Here is a 22,984-nt window from a genome sequence, read left to right as displayed (position 1 = left end):
CATCATATCACAGGTGCAGAGAAGTCTGAGAACTCCATCTTCTTCATTCTCTGTGTTCACGGTAATCGGACTGCATGCGAATGACATGTCCGATGTTACACATGCATCCATAGACTTATATGGATGCGCGTGATCCGGTTATCGGATGCACTCACAGCATGCTGCAATTATTTTCTATGAGAAAAAAAATGCTGGTCAGTACTGCCCCATGGTATAACATCGGATAGCACTCAGACATTTTATACGCTCGTGTGAGTGAGCCCTTAGTCAGAAAGTTTCCCATACACAACATAAGGACCAATTACAGTTTCAGCCAGAGGGCGCCCCACTAACAGCATCGGCCAAAGAGTGCCTCAATACCAGCCCCAGTCAGAGCCGGCCCCATAAATAGTGTCAACTATAGTGACCCATTAAGAGTGTCAGCCAGAGCATGCCCCATAAACAGTGTCAGCCAGTGACCAAGAGTGTCCCCTAAACAACATCAGCCAGAGAATGCCCCCCAAAGAGTATTAGCCAGAGAGGGTACCATAAACAGGTTCCGCTAAAGAGTGTACCTATTAACGGTGACAGATAAAAAGTGTCCCATAAATAATAGCAGAGGGGGCCCCTACAGTACCAAAAGAAAAGACCCACCTCATCTGTTTGTCAAGATTGATTAGCGGGATTTCCCAGGGCAATGGGCTCCTTCACTGTCCCTCAAGCTAGGCGGACTCTAGGCTGTCTGTGTACCCCAGATTACTAGTGATGGTGGAGATGCTGGGGTCTCGTACCTTGCTATGCTCCTATATGCACACTGATCTGTTTCCTCCCCCACCCAAGGAGGTATTTGATAGAAGTGTATAGGATAACACAAACCTGACAGACAGGGGAAACAGAGATAAAAGAAAACTAAAATCATACAAATACTCACAAAACAATAAAGTGGAAATCAAGGGAACAGTAGGAAGGACAGACCAAATGGGAAAGAGGATTGGGATTAACACATAATACCAAATCCATGCAGATATCTCCTGTTAACAACACCAACCGACTGCTACTAATTCACAACTCTACTTGACCAACAAACAAGGAAGTTGTAAACTATCACCAGCAATTCCCTAGCGCAAGAGCATATATACCTGAGAGGAGTGGTCGACACAGAACAGCTGAGACAATTCAGGACAGAGCTTTAGAAGTTAGACAGAAATGATTAACCCTTGCAATAACAGAGCAAGGAAGACCTGCACTGCTAAAAGGAAGGTAAAGCAGATCTAATACGTGCAGGGATTTCGTGATCTTTTGGCCCCTCTCTGTCATGCTGTCCATGTGACACTGTTTTCTCTAAAATGCAGTAGCATTTCACAGAATAACATAGTTGAAAACATGGCTGGGGAGGAGCTGACAAGTCCAAGAGGCCAGTCCCTGTCAGCTTCTCCAAGCTAGCTCAGCAAGATTGACAGGTCGAGTCACTCCCTAAACACAAATAGGGAGAGAATAGTCAGGCTAGCTAAGAGGAACCGGAGAAGCTGGCCTCTTGGACTAGTCAACTCCTCCCCGGCAATGTTTTCAATTAGGTTTTGTGAAATATAGCTGCATTTCAGAGTAAAACATAAATGCTTAAAATGGTTGTCCTCTTTCAATCTCTGTTCCCCCTTGTAAATTAATAACACCTATACTCGCCTCCAATGCCTTTGCTGTTCCAGCTGTGTGGGCACCGGTTTTCCCGAGGATTGTATGACATAACAATGCCACACGATCCCTGAGAGCCAGAGCTGACACCTCTGGAACGGCGCCAGAGGCAAGTATAGGTGTTATTATTTTACAAGGGGGAAACAGAGACTGAAAAGGTGTTGTCTGAGTAGTGGACAACCCCTCCGAGATGCTTATGGACAATCTTATTGTGTATGGTTCAGGCAGGATAAATCACTGACAGGTTCCCTTTAATGGGGTAATCTAGGTGAATACATTAATCGCCTTTCTAGTGGATCAGTGAGAAATGGTAGATTGGTTGAGGGCCAACAGCATAGATCCCAACTGATTGCTAGGACAGGGGACCCTCATAAATGGGGTGTTCTGTTATTCCCACAGGACTGCATGAAACAGCATCTCACATTATTGACAGCAGTGTCATACATTTTACCATCGTCTTGGGGGGAGTGCGGACCGGTATCCCCCATTCTAATAATTGGTTGAGGTCCCATCCATTTATTAACTATTTCTTTAAATTAAAATGAATGAACCTTGTAATAGCAGATGTAAGAGTGTTACATACTGTAACTGGCTCACTTCTTCATACACGTGTTCCATCAGCGCCAGCGATAAAGCCGAGCCCTGGGGGGGCATCACTGAATGATTCATCAGTATTGGTGATGCTGTTTCCACCTCCAGATTGCAGCACCTCTGCAATGAAGCAGCCTGCATGTAGATGGGGGCTACTCTCTGACAATGCGGCAGTACAGCATCAATAACTAATCTGCAGGACCGAGCTCTGCAGATACAGCCGCCTGTGCTGATGAGGATGTCAGGAGCTCTGCAGCATATACCATGGCACTGAGGAGGGTGCGCTGACACAGCAGCTTCCAAGGTTGTACTGTCGGCATTACACGAGCATCTGACGCAGCTGTGCTTCCCTGAAGATTTCATTCTTGATCTAGCACTTTAACGTCTCTTTCAGGATTAATGACATATTGGCCACTCAGCCCCGAATACGTCACTATATCCGTGCAGAATTCACCAGGCAACATATCCACAATCATAATACAGCACTTCACTTCCCAAGAGCCACAGATCTTCCTCTTCTTCTTCATATTAACTATTGGGGCCTAAGTATAGAACTGTTCTGATTCATATTATATTTAAGAAACTCCTGCATTTTATTCCCTAGCGTCTTATTCCTGTACTTCCCACCACTCTTCCATTAGAATTTTCAAAAGCTTGAATATTTACCGTTTCCTTTTTCCCAATATCAGATTTCAGCTTTTTCCAAAATGTTTCTATTGGATTGGGATCAGGACTCATTCCAACAGTCCATTTTTTCCCTCTCGAACCTTTTGGTGTATGTTTGGATGTGATCTTCCCTGACTTTGAGACCAGTTTTGATGGACACATTTTTAATTCTATTTGAATGAATATTCTGTTTATAATGTCTTGATAATCCTCATTATTTATATAACAAGGCCTCCAGCCCCACAACATTGTGAATCCTCCACGGTGGGATAGACGGAGCTTAAGTTTGAGTTCTATAAAGATGACGATGGTCTGCTTTAGCCTAATCAGTCCACAAGACTTATTTTTCCCTAGGTTTCTCAAAGAACACTTTGGAAAATTCAGTTTTAGCTTTTTACACCTTTGCCTGCAGAGCCTTTCTTAAGTCATTGGTAGAAGATGAAACCATCACTTCAGTTGTCCCAAGTTCAGTCTGAAATTCTATGGATATTGCTCGTATTTTGATTTCAACATCATGAACCAAATTTTACAAGGTTTTTGTCTTCCATCAGTTCACTGAAGTTTCTTGATTTTGTTACATATAAAACACTTTATGAAGACAATCCTCATCTACAGAATCTGCAGTATTGGGGCATAAAGACTTCATAGAGGGGCACTGGAGGACACAGAAGAGTGCCCCTTGTGCAAGAACAATACAGTATATGGGCCTCTTGCAGCCCAAAAGCTCATCACAAAGCACAATCCCACCTGCTTTGAAGGTGGATGTGGCCCCCTTACCTCTTGGGCGCACAGGTTGTACCATTGATATGTCTGCCCCGTGGATGGGTCCCAAGCTGAGGACCAGCTATGATCCAGAACAGAGAGAATTTCCATTTTTTGTGGATTCAAGTCATCCATTTGCCATGTAATATTTCCATTCCTATACAGCGACTTTTGCAGAAGACATCTGGCCAAAGAAAGCTTCTATTTTCTGGGAAAATCAGCTCTTTATAGGAGGTGTTGGGAGTGGAAGCAGGTGATGACTATGATGGCTCTCATGAGACAACCCCTTTAAGTATCAAAGCTGCCATTCAAAGGCTAATAAAAAGCATGTGAAGACTGCTATTAACAGGTGAGTGTATTTTGTAATTACCCGCAGGATGGACGAAATGATGCCAAAAATCATGTCCTGCTATAATGTACTTAAAGAGGATCTCTAACCTTTCCTGCCGTGTCTGGTTTTCCCATGACCTAATTCTGGAGCATCTTTATGGAGATCTCTCCATTGTGCCACTCTTCCTCCTGAAAAATTCATGAGTACATTGCCAACCGGGTGTTGCCATTCAGAGGGGTGTGTCTCTTCAGTCAGCACTGATTGGACGGTGACAGACTGTGTAGGAACACACCCACTTGTCTATGTAGTCATTCATTTGTACGAGGAATAAAGGAGCAACGGCACGATGCATAGTTGTAATAGGAAAGTTGCTGAAAAATTATTTTATTGAGTATTAACCAAAACGGACACGTCAGGAAAGATGATAGAGCCTCTATAAAATTCTGAGATTCTAAAAATGTTGATTTATCTTAGGCTTTATTCATACATCAGTATTTGTGTGCCAAAACCAGGAGTGTCTCCAAAACACAGAACAGGCGTCAATGTTTTAATTATAATTTTTCTCTGATTGTTCCACTGGTTTTGACAAAGAAACAGTGATGCAAAATACTGACATGAGAACAGAAGAAGACCTTAGACTTCTTTTTCTAATCAGCACGTGGTATCTATGTCCCTTATGGTATCGCTGCATTGCTCACTAGGTCAGACTGCGGGCTGCGGGTCCATCCCTCTGCCTCTCACACCCTCCATATCCTCCCGCAGTAGGGAGGTCCATCTCTCCGGATGGGCAGGGCAGTCTATGGGACATAAAGGAGTGGCAGTATTGCCAAATGAATGTATGATAGGAGGCTGTTGATTATTATCCTGTATGAATGAATATACATCACCTTTCAGAGCAATACTTATGGATTTCTACCTATCAAAGGGTTAATAAATTCTACATTGCCTTCTTTATGTATCTTCCAGAGTGTTTTACTTTTTTTTTTGCAAAATATTCACCCCACAAAACTATATATGTTGTAAAGCTATAAAATCTGCGTCTGTCCAATCTGACATGCGCGCTCGTGGTCGCAGGATTAGCCCCAGTGTGGATAATATAGGGATCAGATGGTCCTCACTAGCCAAAGTGCTGATGTATTCCACCACTGCAGCAGTGCTCTGAATTGATTAACCCTTCCCTTTGCTGGATGGGATAACTGCAGAGGATGCTGCACATGGATGGGATGGGCACATGCTGTAGTGCGGGGAGTGGCTAGCTCCTGGGATGGGTGGCTTGAGCAATGTGTATATAAAGTGATGCTGGAAGTCTGCAGTGTGCAGTGTGTGTAGAGGGGAAGAAGGAAGGTACCACATCCTCAGCCATCACCAGCAGCATCCCACACCCACCTTCAAGGCTTAACCATGACTTCCAGGGATATTTACACCTCATCCTACAAGAAGATATTTGGGGATTCTCCCAGGTCATCAAGCCACCTGTATAGTGCTAGCCCCAGGTCTTCCCAAGCATATAGACCTAGAGATACCTACACCAGCATCTCCTCCTACAGGAAGGTCAGCAGGTCTCCTGCCAGCCACCTTGCCTCAGTGCACCAAGTTGATTTTGATTTACCCCAGACCACAGCTCTCAGCAATGAGTTAAAGATAGTGAGAACCAATGAGAAGGAGCAACTGCAGGGTCTCAATGACCGGTTTGTCACTTACATCGAGAAGGTGCACCAACTGGAGCAGCAGAACAAGTTACTGGAGGCAGAGGTGACCTTGCTGAGGCAGAAACAGTCAGAGCCCTCAAGGCTCAGCCAGGTCTATGAGCAGGAGGTCAGGGAGCTTAGGTCAAGGCTTGAAGAACAACTTCATGAGAAGGACCAAGCCCAGCTTGACTGTCAGCATCTGGAAAATGCTGTGCACCAACTGCAGGAGAAGCTGGATCAAGAGGCTGGCAAGAGAGAGGAGGCTGAAGATGCTATGAAGAACTTTAGAAAGGATGTAGATCAAGCCACCCTGGACCGTCTACAGCTGGAGAAGAAGGTGGAGTCCCTGCTGGATGAGCTGGCTTTCCTGAGGAAGGTCCATGAAGAGGAGGTCGCAGAGCTCCAGGCTGCAGTGACAGAGGCTCAGGTGGGTCCCATGGGTAGGAAGGGGTGTCTGTCAGGGCTGTGGCTCCAGCTGGGAAGGGAGGGGGGGGGAGTGTGTGAGTATATGATTGAGACACATGAGGCACCCCATAGATGAGAGACTACATGCTCAGATATGCCCAGCCATAAGCAAACTGCAATCCTAAATGTACATACAGTAGGCTCTGCAGATGGTTTAGGAAATGCCCTAGTAATATCCTAATATGTAACTGCTGAGTGGTGGGAGACATGTCCTACCATGTGGCAATGGGATGCCCGAAGTCAGGTCCTACAGTGCACCAGTGTTTGCTGATATGTTACCATGAGGTCTCCCATTGTACTTTATGACACTTTCCTTCAGAATGCTGATTGTATTTGTTGTTTTTTTATCTCCTCCATGGAAAAGACATAGAGAGGTAAAGAATTTCCCATTAAGTGTAGCATCTAAGCATTTTTTGTGCAATGTCACCAGTAATAGAAAGTTCTTCCAATGGATGTGGGAGGGTACCAGCAGCACGGCATGTATGGTTTGGGCAGTATAGGCAGATGCCTAGGGCTGCACATTGTAGAAAATGGCATTCATATACACAGCGACGATAATGTGTGCAACCTATAAAGCGCTGCGGAATATGTTAGCGCTATATAAAAATAAAGATTATTATTATTATGGCTTAATTATACTTTATGCTCCTGAATTATTCAGATTAGGTAATATGGTCTGTAAAAAAAAAGAAGAAAGCCTTAATAAGTCAATGAGACCACCACACCCTGATGGCAGCTGGAAAAGGAGGGGCTGGTGCTCCTTTGTTCCTGGGTGACATGGCACTTTTGGTGGCTCTGCCCTCTTTTCATACCTAATGTAATTGCAATTTTGATGAGTCCATCTCAAGGTCTCATCAGCCATTGGCCACAGTATCTAATCTTCCCCCTCTCCAATGGCCCCATAGTAACAGCAGGAGCTGCCTTTATGACTTCTGCATATCTGCATCGTCATCATCACCTAGCTGCAAAAATAAATGGAGGCATTTGGTCCATATGGAAGTGGTTGGCTACCAACAACTGAACGTGCCCCATGCTGAGCCCATGTCACCCCCATCATGCAGGGGAAGGATTTGTGACACTACATGAGATGACAATGAGAAAACAAGAAGATGCTGAGGAATTTAGGAAGGATGAGCCACATGGGACAATAATATGCTGCCAGTTAGTCAGAACACGTTTGCTTCCACAGGAATTGTGTAATATATTTTATAATATCCAGCACATATTTTGAACTATTTCTTTTCCAAAATACAAACGCTAGTAATACTGGACTATAATTTATACTTTTGGGGTGTTCTGATAGTTCAGTTTAAATCAGCAGCTGATGATATTTTAAAAAAAAAAAAAAAATATATATATATATATATATATATATATATATATAATTCTATTTATTATTTTTATATTTTATTTATTATATGTATTTATGATATTATTTATGTATTATTCCGAAAATGCAGTGTTTTTTCCCCTACTATTTTTTGCTGCAAAAAAACCTGTGGCCAGATATTGGCTGGGAATCAGGTGTAAGAAATGAGTCGGCAAACTTTTTCTACGGGATTTTCACACTTTCAGTGTATATCTTGGGTTCCTGGAACACATCATGCTCCAGGTGTCACATTTTTTTGGCATCTTTTTCATAGATTTCTCTATTGGAAAAAAAAAAAGTGAATGAGAAAACCCAAATCTGAATAATAATAAAAAAAAAACAAACACAAAAATGTCCAAAAGTAAGAACAAAAGTGCGGGAGAATCCCAAGGAGAGCGATAAAAGAAAAGCTTAAGGCTACGTTCACACGATCCTTTTTTTCATCCTTTTTTTTTCAGGTCCTGTTTTGAAAAACCGCAGCTAAATTCAGCGCTGATTTTAGCTGCGGTTTTTGATCCTTTTTCTTCTGCGGATTCCACTGCGGGTTTCCAAATGCAGTTTCCTATTGGTGCTGCTGGAAACCCGCAGCGGAATCTGCAGAAAGAAGTGACATGCTACTTCTTTTTTCTGCAGGCAAAACCGCTGCGGATTTGCCTGTGGAAAAAAGGATCGTCGGCACAGCGGGTCCTTTTTTCCATTGGGTTACATTGTACTGTAACCTACATGGAAAACTGCTGCGGATCCGCAGTGCAATTCCGCTGCGGATCCGCAGCAAAAACCGCACCGTGTGAACATAGCCTTAGATTCTTCTGGATCTGTTTTTATTATAGAAAAACCACAGCAAACTGTGACGAAACTGTGGTACACCCGACACAGAAGTCTAGGTGGGGAATGAAGAAGAAAAATATTTTCATATTAATTATACAGAGGTGTGACCGTGATAATCCTCGCTCCATTATTGTTCTGTATAATGTGGAGATTTCTTGTAGTGATCATTTCCAGGTCTTAAGATATTGACTGCAGCTGACGAATGTAGACATTGATTTCCCACCGCGGCACAATACTGACTCGGCAGTACCACACCCACCCGAACAAAGACCCTCTGTGCCACAAATGTATGTAACAGCCCCCCTATACAATGAATCTGCAAATTATCATCACACGTTACCATTGTTGAGAGCCCTTAATATTTTTGTATAATATTATATTTTGTTTTATCACCAATTCCATTAGATGACAGTTTACATCTTCCATGACTATATTTTGCCACTGATACCACTCACATTTTCCCACCAAAATCATCACTTTAAGGGCTCGCGCACACTGGTGTATAACACAGGCGAGTGCTATGCAATGTTTTATCCGATGGCACTCGGACCGGTGTTATACTGTGGGGCAGTGCAGATCTGCAATTTTTTTTTTCATACTGATTTGACATGAGAAAACACTCAGAGCAAGTTGCGAGTGTATCGGATCAGATCACACTCATTCATTCCAGTCTGGGAGAGTGAAATATCGGACTGCACTCAGATGTCATTCGAGTGCAGCCCGATATACGAGAACAAAGTCAATAGAGAGGATGGAGAAATTAAATCCTCCTTCTTCGCACCTGTGATACGATTTTCTCAAGCCAGAAAATCGGATCACACTAAGGTGACACGCGGCTCAAACTTTGATAGAGTTTGAGCCGAGTATCATTAGCATTATCTGCCCCATTCTCTCACATGAGAGATTATACGCCGGTGTGACCCCGGCCCAAGGGTAGGGTGCACAACCCTTCCACATTCAAGAAAAATAGTCCAATTACTCTGATCAGAGTTTGCGCTCAGAGTCATCAGTTTTTCTCGGAGGTGGAAAAAAAGAAAAAACAGTTCTCCATTCTGTCAGTCTGTGAAAATTGTGCCACACTCTGAAGCCATCTGAGTGCAGTCAGATTTTTTTCATGGACCCATAGACTTGCATCGTACCACAATGGGTAATCATTAACCTGTCTCTTGTGTATAATGACGATGATAAAGTGTTGGAACACTGTGGTTGACAATTTAGCTTTTTTTTTTTTATACTCCTCTATGAATTTGAAAGCATTTCTGTATTGCAGCTACTAACACTATGGCTACTCTTTTAAATTTGTGATATATTAAAGTAATTTTTCTATTTTCTGTATTGTGCTTTTTTGCGAAAATCTTTAAAATGGCGCATGTGGTTCATGAAGTTGGCACAAAATTAAGCACTTTATTTTTTGTATGTAGTAAAGTTGCTCTTGTGACAAAAAGTCACAAACCCTTTACAAAAGTCGCATGTAAAAAAGCCCCCCAAATTTACATACCCCGCCAGAAATCTTACTATTGCAGGCAGGGCCAGGAGTGAGACAGACCCCCCAACAATGCAACATTTGGGAAAAGTCATATTTCATTAATCTGTCAAAACATCTCGCTAAGCAAAGTTGATGTCAAAAAAAAAAAAACCTTTTAAAAGAGAACCAGACAGCTGACACATTCTGCTTGAGTTGATTTCAGCCATGTCTGTCTGTTTATGAGTAGTGTTGAGCGATACCGTCCGATACTTGAAAGTATCGGTATCGGAAAGTATCGGCCGATACCGGCAAAGTATCGGATCCAATCCGATACCGATACCCGATACCAATACAAGTCAATGGGACTCAAGTATCGGACGGTATTCCTGATGGTTCCCAGGGTCTGAAGGAGAGGAAACTCTCCTTCAGGCCCTGGGAACCATATAAATGTGTAAAAGAAAGAATTAAAATAAAAAATATCGCTATACTTTACCTCTCCGACGCAGCCGGGACCTCAGCGCAGGAACCGGCAGCGTTGTTTGTTTAAAATTCCCGCTTTTACATGGTTACGCGAACTCCCGGCTTGTGATTGGTCAGGGCGCCCATGTTGCCGGGCCGCGGACCAATCACAGCAAGCCGTGACGAAAATACGTCACGGCTTGCTGTGATTGGTCCGCGTCCCGGCAACATGGCCGCCATTAACCAATCACAAGCCGTGACGTCACGGGAGGCTGGACTTGCGCGCTTTTGAAAAAGCGCGCGTGTCCAGCCTCCAGTGACGTCCCGGCTTATGATTGGTCACGGCGCCATGTTGCCGGGACGCGGACCAATCACAGCAAGCCGTGACGAAAATACGTCACGGCTTGCTGTGATTGGTCCGCGGCCCGGCAACATGGCCGCCATTAACCAATCACAAGCCGTGACGCCACGGGAGGCAGGACAAGCGCGCATTTTAAAATTGCGCGCGTGTCCAGCCTCCCGGCTTGTGATTGGTTGATCGCGGCGCAACCAATCATAAGCCGGGACGTCACTGGAGGCTGGACACGCGCGCTTTTTCAAAAGCGCGCAAGTCCAGCCTCCCGTGACGTCACGGCTTGTGATTGGTTAATGGCGGCCATGTTGCCGGGACGCGGACCAATCACAGCAAGCCGTGACGTATTTTCGTCACGGCTTGCTGTGATTGGTCCGCGGCCCGGCAACATGGGCGCCCTGACCAATCACAAGCCGGGAGTTCGCGTAACCATGTAAAAGCGGGAATTTTAAACAAACAACGCTGCCGGTTCCTGCGCTGAGGTCCCGGCTGCGTCGGACAGGTGAGTATAGTGATATTTTTTATTTTAATTCTCTCTTTTACACATTTTAACAATGTTAAAATGTGTAAAAGAGAGAATTAAAATAAAATGTTGTTCCGATACCCGATACCCGATACCACAAGAGTATCGGAATCCCGGTATCGGAATTCCGATACAGCAAGTATCGGCCGATACCCGATACTTGCAGCATCGGAATGCTCAACACTATTTATGAGGCTATGTTCCCATAATGAGCTTTTGGGGCGTTTTTTTTCCTCACAGTTCCAGCAAAGTGGATGGGATTTATAGAAATCTCCTGCCTACGCGGCTTTTACTGACCTGCGGTGCCTGTTTCCATTTCGCAACTTGTCAATCTCTCTTGCGGGTTTTCGTGCAGATTTTCCCATAGGCTTGCATTAGATGCGGAAAATCCACAGGTGAAAACCCACATGCGGTTTAAGTGTGCCTCTATTTTTGCGTAAACGCTTCAAAAAACACACGTGATCCGCACCTAAGTTTCTCAATCAAGTTTTGTGAAAGCAAAAAAAAAAAAAAAAAAAAAGGAAGTTTCAAAAACAAAGCAGCTTTACTTGACCCCTTAATGACCTATGACGTGCAGAGTCCGTCATAGGTCATCTCCCCCTCTTGAAGGCCGGTTTCACACGTCAGTGGCTCCGGTACGTGAGGTGACAGTTTCCTCCCGTACCGGAGACACTGCCACACGTAGACCCATAAAAATCAATGCATCTGTGCAGATGTCATTGATTTTTTGCGGACCGTGTGCGGAACGTGTCTCCGTGTGCCAAACACGGAGACATGTCAGTGTTCGTGGGAGCGCACGTTTTACACGGACCCAATAGAGTCAATGGGTCCGCGTAAAACACGGACCTCACACGGACATTCTCCGTCTGGGGTCCGTGTGCGTGCCGGAGACAGCGCTACAGTAAGCGCTGTCCCCCCACATGGTGCTGAAGCCGGTATTCATATCTTCCCTGTAGCAGCGTTTGCTATAGAGAAAATATGAAGAATAGTGTTAAAAATAAAGATTTAGGTGTCCGCCGCCCCCCCACCCCCTGTGCGCCCCCCCCCGCTGGTCAGAAAATACTTATCCGGGTCCCCCGTCGGCTGTCGCTCCTTCCTGGTCTGGCCGCGCCTCCTACTGTATGCGGTCACGTGGGCCCGATCATTTACATCATGAATATGTGGCTCCACCTCCCATAGGGGCGGAGCCGACTATTCATGATTGTAATTGATCGGCCCCACGTGACCGCATACAGTAGGAGGCGCGGCCAGACCAGGAAGGAGCGACAGCCGACGGGGGACCCGGGTAAGTATTTTCTGACCAGCGGGGGGGGCGCACAGGGGGTGGGGGGGCGGCGGACACCTAAATTTTTATTTTTTAACACTATTCTTCATATTTTCTCTGCAGCAAACGTTACTGCAGAGAGGATATGAATCGCAGCTTCAGCACCATGCAGAGTGGGTACCACACGCTCCGTGTGGTACCCACTCGCCATACGGGCGGCACACGTGTGCCGCAGGTATGGCCTCCGTGAGTTCCCAGGCACACGGACACGGATAACTCCGGTACCGATTTATTCCGGTACCGGAATTATCTGGACGTGTGGGACAGCCCTAATGCTGGATCCAGCGATGAGCCCACACCTTTTCTGTCACATCGCAGCTGATCTAATCACCTAACATGTGCCCCTAATAGCCTCAGGTGAAATCGCGATCCACCCGCAGCTGTTAACTAGTTAAATACCGCTGTCAAGCTCTGACAGTGGCTTTTAACTTGCACAAACTGGATGCATGTCTTAACTCCGCCCATTGGCAACCATGTCACATGACTGTGGGTCGCCGATGGGCTGGCATGACAACCCGAGGTCTGCAGCAGACCCCTGTGGTTGTCATAGTTGGTTGGCACGCATAGCAAGTGAGCAGAGTGTAAGAAGAGGGACCGTGCCGTGGATACCTGTTCTGTGTCGGTTCCAGAACTGTCGGGTCTGTCCCCCCTGTCCTTGGGAAAGCTTAAGGGACTGGACCAATCATTGCAGGCGGGAGCAGGGGGTGTGGCTAACGGTACACAACCTCAGCGCATGCGGAAACAGGCAGCATAGAGCAGGGACAAGTGCGTGCTCCGGCTCGCGAGTATCAGTACAGCGCTGGCCCGTGCCCGAGCATCGCCGTCACTGCTGACAGAGACTGTGAGGTGAGGCGTGCAGTGTGCCCGTTGGCCACCATGAAGGGAGATGCCAAATGCTCCAGGCCCGTGAATACTGTGCGTGCGCCGCCTAAGAGAGACTGGGTGCAGGATCGCCATCTGCGCCCCCGATTCCCCAGTGTATATCTGCCGGACTACAGTGAGGTCAGACAGCGCAGTGGCCCACGCTTCCCCGGCCACATCAGTATATGGACTAGGGGCTCAGCGGAAGGTTCTGGAGACCAACCGCTGCCGCCAGAAGGCGGATCGTCATTGCCTTCAGGATCTCATCGGACAAGCACCGCTCCAGCCGTTGTGGATGCTGTCACCTGCTCTGTGGTCCACCACGTCCTAAGAAACGACTGACAGGATAAGTTGCCCCAACAACAACTGTTAATACCTTTTCTACTGTTCTTTAACCCTGCATACTATTCAGGTTTCGAACTGTCTACCCCCTGTTACCGTTTATCTCCCTGCTAGGAGTATTCCAGTGTTAATTAAAATTGTTAACCCTTGCTCTGCATCCTACAACCTTCTCACGCAGAGCAGGGCTGAAGTCCTGCTATGTGTAGCACAGTCAGTCGGATGATCGCAGTTTCTAGTCTCCCATGGAGATTACTGAAGCAATTAAAAAAAAAAATAATATAAAAGTTCACATCTCCCCCCTTTTTCCCCATTTAAAATAAAAACAATAAAAAAAAAATACACATATTTGATATCGCCCCGTTCAGAATCACCCGATCTATCTAGATATAAAAAGAATTAATCCCATCGGTAAACTGCGTTACGTGAAAAAAAAAATCAAAACGCCAGAAACATCAGCTCGGCGCACAAAAAATAAGCCGCCACTCAGCCCCAGGTCACAAAAATAGAGATGCTATGGGTTTTGGAAAATTGCGCTTTTTTTTTTTACAAACTTTGTATTTTTTTTCACCACTAAAAATAAAAAATAAAACCTAGACATGTTTGGTGTCGGTGAACTCATAATGACCTGGAGAATCATAATAGCAGATCAGTTTTAGCATTTCGTGAACATGGTAAAAAAATTAAAAAAAAAAAACAATTGTAGAAATGCACTTTTTTCTTGCAATTTCAACGCACTTAGAATTTTGATCCTGTTTTCCAGTACACAATATAGTAAAAGCTATGGTGTTGTTCAAAAAGTGGAAAAATATTAAAGTTATGGCTCTGGGAAGAAAGAGAGCAAACAACGAAAATGCAAAAACGGAAATACCCCTGGTCCTTAAGGGGTTAAAGCATGACATACCAACAAGAGACAAAAAAAAGCAGCAGCAAAAACACAATGAAAAACTGCAAGTAACCTAATTTAAATAATGGGTGCAGAAATGGTACAGAAACTCTCCAAGAGCTCATTGTGGGAATGTAACCTGAAATGCTTTAAGAGGAAAAACAAAAGCCCCGAGTCATTATTTACGGGTTTAAGTCACTTTTCTTTTTTTGTCTTGAGGTATCCGCTGATGCTTATTGCCAAATTCATTAAAGTGGCGCACGTGGTTCATGAATATAGTGCAAAGTCAAAAAAGGGCTTATTTTCATTTCAGCAATTTTTTTTTTCAAAAAGTTGCCAAAAAAAAGGTACTGCTTTGAAAGATATGCATAAAACTAAAGTAGAGAAGACTGGAGCAGATTTGCGCTAAATTTTGTGACTTTTTAAACAGCCACCATTGATTAATTAGGCTTCGTTCCCACGATGAGTTTTTGGTGAGTTTTTGATGTTGTAGATTTTCTGCACCTATTAAATAGGTTACAATATTCAGCATAAAAGACTCACCAAAAACTCGAGTCGAAAACATCTGAAATTACTAAGCTCTGTCCACAGAGCAGAAAACAAAAAGGCGAGCACATAAAATAGACTTTAAATAAAGCGCAAATAGGATTTTGAATTAGGTGCAAGCAAAAAAAGGCGCAAAACACACAAAAAATGGGTGCAAAGGCAATGATGAATTGGTGCCATAGCTAAAAATCGCCAGAGACCAAGAAGCATGGGAGACTAGTCACACATGTGGGCAGGGGTGAACCTAGCCACACTGCTGCCTGAGGCGAACTTCAAAACGGCGCCCCCCAAAAAACATATACAGTACAGCCCCCCTATAGGGCTCCCATTTCATATACAGTCCCCCCATACATAACATGAGTGATAACTATTGTACATTCTACAATAGGTCATAAATCAGACAGTATAGTCCTCCATATGGTATTCTGGGCACCACAGTGCTCCTTACAAAATAATGAGCCCCATATATTGCTCCATACAGTATAATGAGCACCATATATTGTTCCATACAGTATTATGGGCACCGCACAGCGCCCCATACAGAATAACATGCCCCATATATTGCTCCATACAGTATAATGAGCCCCACATGATGCTCCAAACTGTATAATGGCCACACAGTGCTCCATACTGTATAATGGCCATACATGATGCTCCATACTGTATAATGGCCACACATGATGCTCCATACTGTATAATGGCCCCACAGTGCTCCATACTGTATAATGGCCACACATGATGCTCCATACTGTATAATGGCCACACATGATGCTCCATACTGTATAATGGCCACACAGTGCTCCAGACTGTATAATGGCCACACATGATGCTCCATACTGTATAATGGCCACACATGATGCTCCATACTGTATAATGGCCCCACAGTGCTCCATACTGTATAATGGCCACACATGATGCTCCATACTGTATAATAGCCACACATGATGCTCCATACTGTATAATGGCCACACAGTGCTCCATACTGTATAATGGCCACACATGATGCTCCATAAAGTATAATGGCCTCACATGATGCTCCATACTGTATAATGGCCCACATGATGCTCCATACTGTATAATGGCCACACATGATGCTCCATACTGTATAATGGCCCCACAGTGCTCCATACTGTATAATGGCCACACATGATCCTCCATACTGTATAATGGCCACACATGATGCTCCATACTGTATAATGCCACACAGTGCTCCATACTGTATAATGGCCACACATGATGCTCCATAAAGTATAATGGCCTCACATGATGCTCCATACTGTATAATGGCCCACATGATGCTCCATACTGTATAATGGCCACACATAGTTACTCCTACACACGCGGCTGCGCTCCGTACACCTTGCACACATGGTTCTACTCCGTACTGACGCGGCTCCGCTCCATACACCTCGCACACGCCAGGCTCTGCTCCATACACCTCATACACAGCTGGCTCCGCTCCATACACATCATACACAACCGGCTCCGCTCCGTACATCTCATACACTCACGGCTCTGCTCCGTACACCTCATACACACACGGCTCTGCTCCGTACACCTCATACACACACGGCTCTGCTCCGTACACCTCATACACACACGGCTCTACTCCATACACCTCATACACACACAGCTCCGCTCCATACACCTCATACACACACGGCTTCCGCTCCATACACCTCATACACACACGGCTCCATTCCGTACACCTCATTCACACACGGCTCCGCACACCTTGTACACATTCTGCTCCGCTCCTTACACCTCATACACACACGGCTCCGCTCCATACACCTCATACACACACGGCTTCCGCTCCATACACCTCATACACACAGGGCTCCATTCCGTACACCTCATACACACACGGCTCTGCATACCTCATACACATTCACATACCCCCCAACTTTTGAGGAAGGGAAAGAGGGACAAAGCTAGTGGGCAAATTTTAGGTCACACCTCTGACCACACCCATTTTGAAACTAGTCACGCCCCAACCACACCCATTTAGCACTTCTGATCACAATGTTTCGTAAACAATAATTATAATCAAAAAAATATGGCCACAGTGCTCCATGCTGCATAATGGCCACACATGACGCTCCATACTGTATAATGGCCACACATGATGCTCCATACTGTATAATGGCCACACATGATGCTCCATACTGTATAATGGCCACACATGACGCTCCATACTGTATAATGGCCACACATGGTGCTCCATACTGTATAATGGCCACACATGACGCTCTATACTGTATAATGGCCACACATGATGCTCCATACTGTATAATGGCCACACATCATGCTCCATACTGTATAGCGGCCACATTATGCTCCATACTGTATAATAGCCCCAAATGATGCTTCGTACTGTATAATGGCCACACATGATGCTGCGTACTGTATAATGGCCACACATGATGCTGCGTACTGTATAATGGCCACACATGATGCTCCATACTGTATAATGGCCACATTATGCTCCATACTGTATACTGGCCCCAGATGCTGCTGCTTACAGTATACTTGCCCCACGTGATGGTCCATACAGTATAATGGCCCCACATGATGCTTTGTACAGTATAATGGCCCCACACGATGCTGGGTACAGTATAATGGCCACACATAATGCTGAGTATAGTATAATGGCCCCTCACGATGCTCCATACAGTATAATGGCCCCACACAATGCTGGGTACAGTATAATGGCCACACATGATTACCCCACCCCCATCATTGCCTTCTCCATCACTACACACACACACCTTTCACTGCGCACCCTCGCAGCAGCCGGCAGCTTCCACTCCCACAGCGCTGAATGGTGTCATCCAGCTGTGCCGCTGACTGCTCACGTTGCTGCAGCTGTGATACGCCACTGATAAAGACCTCTCCGTGTCTCCTGTGCCAGTCAGTGTCAGAGCGAGAAGCAAAATCTGCTCCGATCCGACACAGCCAGAATCCGCTCCGTACACCTCGTACACATGCGACTCCGCTCCATACACCTCGTACACACACGACTCTGCTCCATACACCTTGCACATGCGGCTCCGCTCCGTACACCTCATACACACACGGCTCCTCCCCATACACCTCGTACACACATAGCTCCACTCCGTACACCTCGTACACACACGGCTCCGCTCCGTACACATTGCACACGCTGCTCCGCTCCGTACACCTCGTACACACACAGCTCCACTCCGTACACCTAGTAGACACACAGCTCCGCTCCGTACACCTAGTAGACACACAGCTCCGCTCCGTACACCTCATACACACACGGCTCCACTCCGTACACCTCGTACACACACAGCTCCACTCCGTACACCTCGTACACACACGGCTCCGCTCCGTACACATTGCACACGCTGCTCCGCTCCGTATGCCTTGCGCACACATGGCTCCGCTCCATACACCTCATACACATGTGGCTCTGCTCTGTACACCTCGTATGCACGTGACTCCGCACGTCTTACACACACGACTCTGCTCCATACACCTTTCACACGCTGCTCCGCTCCTCACACCTCGTACACACACGGCTCTGCTCCATACACCTTTCACACTCTGCTCCGATCCGCACACCTCTTACACACGGGGCTCCGCTCCATATACGTCTTACACACATGACTCCGCTCCATACACCTTTTACACGCTGCTCCGCTCCATACACCTCATACACACACGGCTCTGCTACATCCACACTGTAAACACCTCCTGACCTCACACATACGCTTACCCTCCTCCAGCGCCATGACAATCAGCAGAGTCCTGTACACTGAGGTCCTCCCGATCATGTGACCCCGACTCCTCCCATCCTGTGACTTCATCACAGGTCCTGTGCGAACAGAACAGCCAATACGCTGCTCTGCCGATGCATACCTCCCAACCGTCCCGATTTCAGCGTGACAGTCCCGCTTTGGCACCGGGGTCCCGCTGTCCAGCTTCGGGCATTTAAAATCCCGAATTTGCGGCCGCCGGTGAAGCCCCGCCCACTTCCGGGACGTAGAGAGAGCCCGATTAGGACTCCCGCACTCCGGGCGGGGTCAGGAAGGAGTGACGTAAGCGGCCGGCATGATCTATTGCAGTGATGGCGAACCTATGACACGCGTGTCAGTGCTGACACGCGTAGTCATTTTCAGTGACACGCCGGCCGCCGGCCGCGGCCCCATAGAAATTGCTTCTTTCCCAGGGTCTGAAGGAGAGGAAACTCTCCTTCAGGCCCTGGGAACCATATTAATATGTAAAATAAAGAATTAAAATAAAAAATATTGCTATACTCACCTGTCCGACGCAGCCTGGACGTCCGCGAGGGAACCGGCAGCGTTGTTTGCTTAAAAATCGCGGTTTTCCTTCCTTACTTGAAGTCCCGGCTTGTGATTGGTTGCGTGCCGCCCATGTGACCGAGACGCGACCAATCACAGCAAGCCGTGACGTAATTTTAGGTCCTTCAGGATTTTAAAATTACGTTCCGGCGTTGTGATTGGTTGCGTCGCCCATGTGACCGCACGCAACCAATCACAACGCCGGAACGTAATTTTAAAATCCTGAAGGACCTAAAATTACGTCACGGCTTGCTGTGATTGGTCGCGTCTCGGTCACATGGGCGGCATGCAACCAATCACAAGCCGGGACTTCAAGTAAGGAAGGAAAACCGCGATTTTTAAGCAAACAACGCTGCCGGTTCCCTCGCGGACGTCCAGGCTGCGTCGGACAGGTGAGTATAGCAATATTTTTTATTTTAATTCTTTATTTTACACACATTAATGTTGTTTCGATACCGATACCCGATACCACAAAAGTATCGGATCTCGGTATCGGAATTCCGATACAGCAAATATCGGCCGATACCCGATACTTGCGGTATCGGAATACTAAACAATGGCATCCGATCCGATTTTTTATCGGATCGGATGCCATGCAGGAGGTCTGTGGGTCCAAACAACAGAGCTCCGGTGCAGAGCGTCTAGGCCTGGGACTTCCGGTAGGCTAGGCGCAGCTCCCGGAAGTCCCAGGCCTCTGCGTCGGATCTGTGTTGTTTGGGCGACATTGCGCTGCTCCCTGCTGCGCCGACCAGAAGTCCCAGGCTGCACTTCTGAGGCCTGAGGAGATTGCTGTCTGGACTCAGGCCCTGTGATAGCTGTCTGGACTCAGGCCCTGTGATAGCTGTCTGGACTCAGGCCCTGTGATAGCTGTCTGGACTCAGGCCCTGTGATAGCTGTCTGGACTCAGGCCCTGTGATAGCTGTCTGGACTCAGGCCCTGTGATAGCTGTCTGGACTCAGGCCCTGTGATAGCTGTCTGGACTCAGGCCCTGTGATTGCTGTCTGGACTCAGGCCCTGTGATTGCTGTCTGGACTCAGGCCCTGTGATAGCTGTCTGGACTCAGGCCCTGTGATTGCTGTCTGGACTCAAGCCCTGTGATTGCTGTCTGGACTCAGGCCCTGTGATAGCTGTCTGGACTCAGGCCCTGTGATAGCTGTCTGGACTCAGGCCCTGTGATTGCTGTCTGGACTCAGGCCCTGTGATTGCTGTCTGGACTCAGGCCCTGTGATAGCTGTCTGGACTCAGGCCCTGTGATAGCTGTCTGGACTCAGGCCCTGTGATAGCTGTCTGGACTCAGGCCCTGTGATAGCTGTCTGGACTCAGGCCCTGTGATAGCTGTCTGGACTCAGGCCCTGTGATAGCTGTCTGGACTCAGGCCCTGTGATTGCTGTCTGGACTCAGGCCCTGTGATTGCTGTCTGGACTCAGGCCCTGTGATAGCTGTCTGGACTCAGGCCCTGTGATTGCTGTCTGGACTCAGGCCCTGTGATTGCTGTCTGGACTCAGGCCCTGTGATAGCTGTCTGGACTCAGGCCCTGTGATAGCTGTCTGGACTCAGGCCCTGTGATTGCTGTCTGGACTCAGGCCCTGTGATTGCTGTCTGGACTCAGGCCCTGTGATTGCTGTCTGGACTCAGGCCCTGTGATTGCTGTCTGGACTCAGGCCCTGTGATTGCTGTCTGGACTCAGGCCCTGTGATTGCTGTCTGGACTCAGGCCCTGTGATTGCTGTCTGGACTCAGGCCCTGTGATTGCTGTCTGGACTCAGGCCCTGTGATTGCTGTCTGGACTCAGGCCCTGTGATTGCTGTCTGGACTCAGGCCCTGTGATAGCTGTCTGGACTCAGGCCCTGTGATAGCTGTCTGGACTCAGGCCCTGTGATAGCTGTCTGGACTCAGGCCCTGTGATAGCTGTCTGGACTCAGGCCCTGTGATAGCTGTCTGGACTCAGGCCCTGTGATAGCTGTCTGGACTCAGGCCCTGTGATTGCTGTCTGGACTCAGGCCCTGTGATTGCTGTCTGGACTCAGGCCCTGTGATTGCTGTCTGGACTCAAGCCCTGTGATTGCTGTCTGGACTCAGGCCCTGTGATTGCTGTCTGGACTCAGGCCCTGTGATTGCTGTCTGGACTCAGGCCCTGTGATAGCTGTCTGGACTCAGGCCCTGTGATTGCTGTCTGGACTCAGGCCCTGTGATTGCTGTCTGGACTCAGGCCCTGTGACTACTACAGCAACCATCATCCAGTGAACTGTGGGGTGTCATTGGCCATTACTGAGATAAGTGAGAGGGAGGCATCAGTGATGGCGAACCTGTGGCAGTCCAGCTGTTGCAAAACTACAATTCCCATCATGGCTGGCCATTCAAAGCAAAGGCTTTGGCTGTGAAGACATGATGGGAATTGTAGTTTTGCAACAGCTGGAGTGCCACAGGTTCGCCATCACTGGAAGAATTCCCCCTCCCCCTCACTTATCTTAGTTCACGGCACCCCACACAAGTTAAATAATAGCAAGACCAACAAAAGAAACCAACTGACAGATGAACAAAGAAGTCACTAAGCAGGTAAGTTAATTCTAATTATACATATTTGTTATTTAAACTATACATGTCGCAAAATTGTTTTTTTATCAAGGTGACACACCACCCAAGTTATGCTCGGTTTTTTGGCGAATTTTGACACACCGAGCTCAAAAGGTTGCCCATCACTGATCTATTGTCTGGTCATGCTGCTGCATCACTCCTGATCGTTTCCGGAGGTCTTGGTGGCGGGCAGCCCGTGCAGTAAGCAAAGTGCGGTGGAAGATTCTGGAGGCGGCGGAGAGGTGAGTAATGGGGAGGGGGGTCGGCAGCATACTTATTACCGCATCATGATTGCTTTGCGGTAAGCATTGCTGCCGTATTTAGCGTTTTGGGGTGGCAATAGTAATACCTTACCCCTCTAAGCATCACCTCCAGCAGAACCCGCCGCTGTGCCCCATTGCCTCTACTAGTACTGCTACTGCCCCCCCCCCCCCACTGTGACCTCCAGCATGCCCTTATCGCCTCCAGTTGTTCACATTAATTGAAGTAGGTGGAGTGTGGGATGGGTGTGGCCAGGGGTGGGGTTATGAGGGTGGGCGGGGCTTGGTTGTCCCTCTTTCCGTTCCTGTAAAGTTGGGAGGTATGCCGATGCAGGGGCTCAGGGAGCTGACCGGGTGACATACACACCTCCCAACCAGTGTGGGGGACAACTAATGTCCCGCCCGGGATCGCGGGGCTGACTACCAAAATCAGGACAGTCCCGCTGGATCCGGGATGGTTGGGAGGTATGCATTCAGCTCCATTCCGTACACCTCGTACACACACGGCTCTGCTACATCCACACTGTAAACCCTTCCTGACCCCACACATAAGGCAGCTTACCATGGCAACAAGCATAGCAAAGTCCTGCAATCCATGGAGGTCCCGATCATGTGACCGCTGACTCCTCCCCTCCTGTGACCTCATCACAGGTCCTGTTTGCACAGAGCAGCCAATATGTGGTGTGCTGCTCTGCGGG

At 47.2% G+C, this 22,984-nt stretch overlaps 1 protein-coding gene across 1 annotated transcript in view; it reads left to right on the top strand.

The window, feature by feature from the left end:
• Nucleotides 1-5,318: 5,318 nt before the first annotated feature.
• Nucleotides 5,319-22,984, top strand: part of LOC143775218 (low molecular weight neuronal intermediate filament-like) — a 38,468-nt gene continuing 20,802 nt past the window's right edge. Inside the window, exon 1 of the mRNA XM_077263091.1 lies at nt 5,319-6,133. Coding sequence (XP_077119206.1) covers nt 5,420-6,133 — 714 coding nt within the window. The 5' untranslated portion in view covers nt 5,319-5,419. The remainder of the gene's footprint in view (nt 6,134-22,984) is intronic.

Source organism: Ranitomeya variabilis, chromosome 5 (genome assembly GCF_051348905.1).
Source record: "Ranitomeya variabilis isolate aRanVar5 chromosome 5, aRanVar5.hap1, whole genome shotgun sequence".
NCBI classification, from domain to species: Eukaryota; Metazoa; Chordata; class Amphibia; order Anura; family Dendrobatidae; genus Ranitomeya; species Ranitomeya variabilis.
This window is presented reverse-complemented; position numbering and strand designations above follow the sequence as displayed.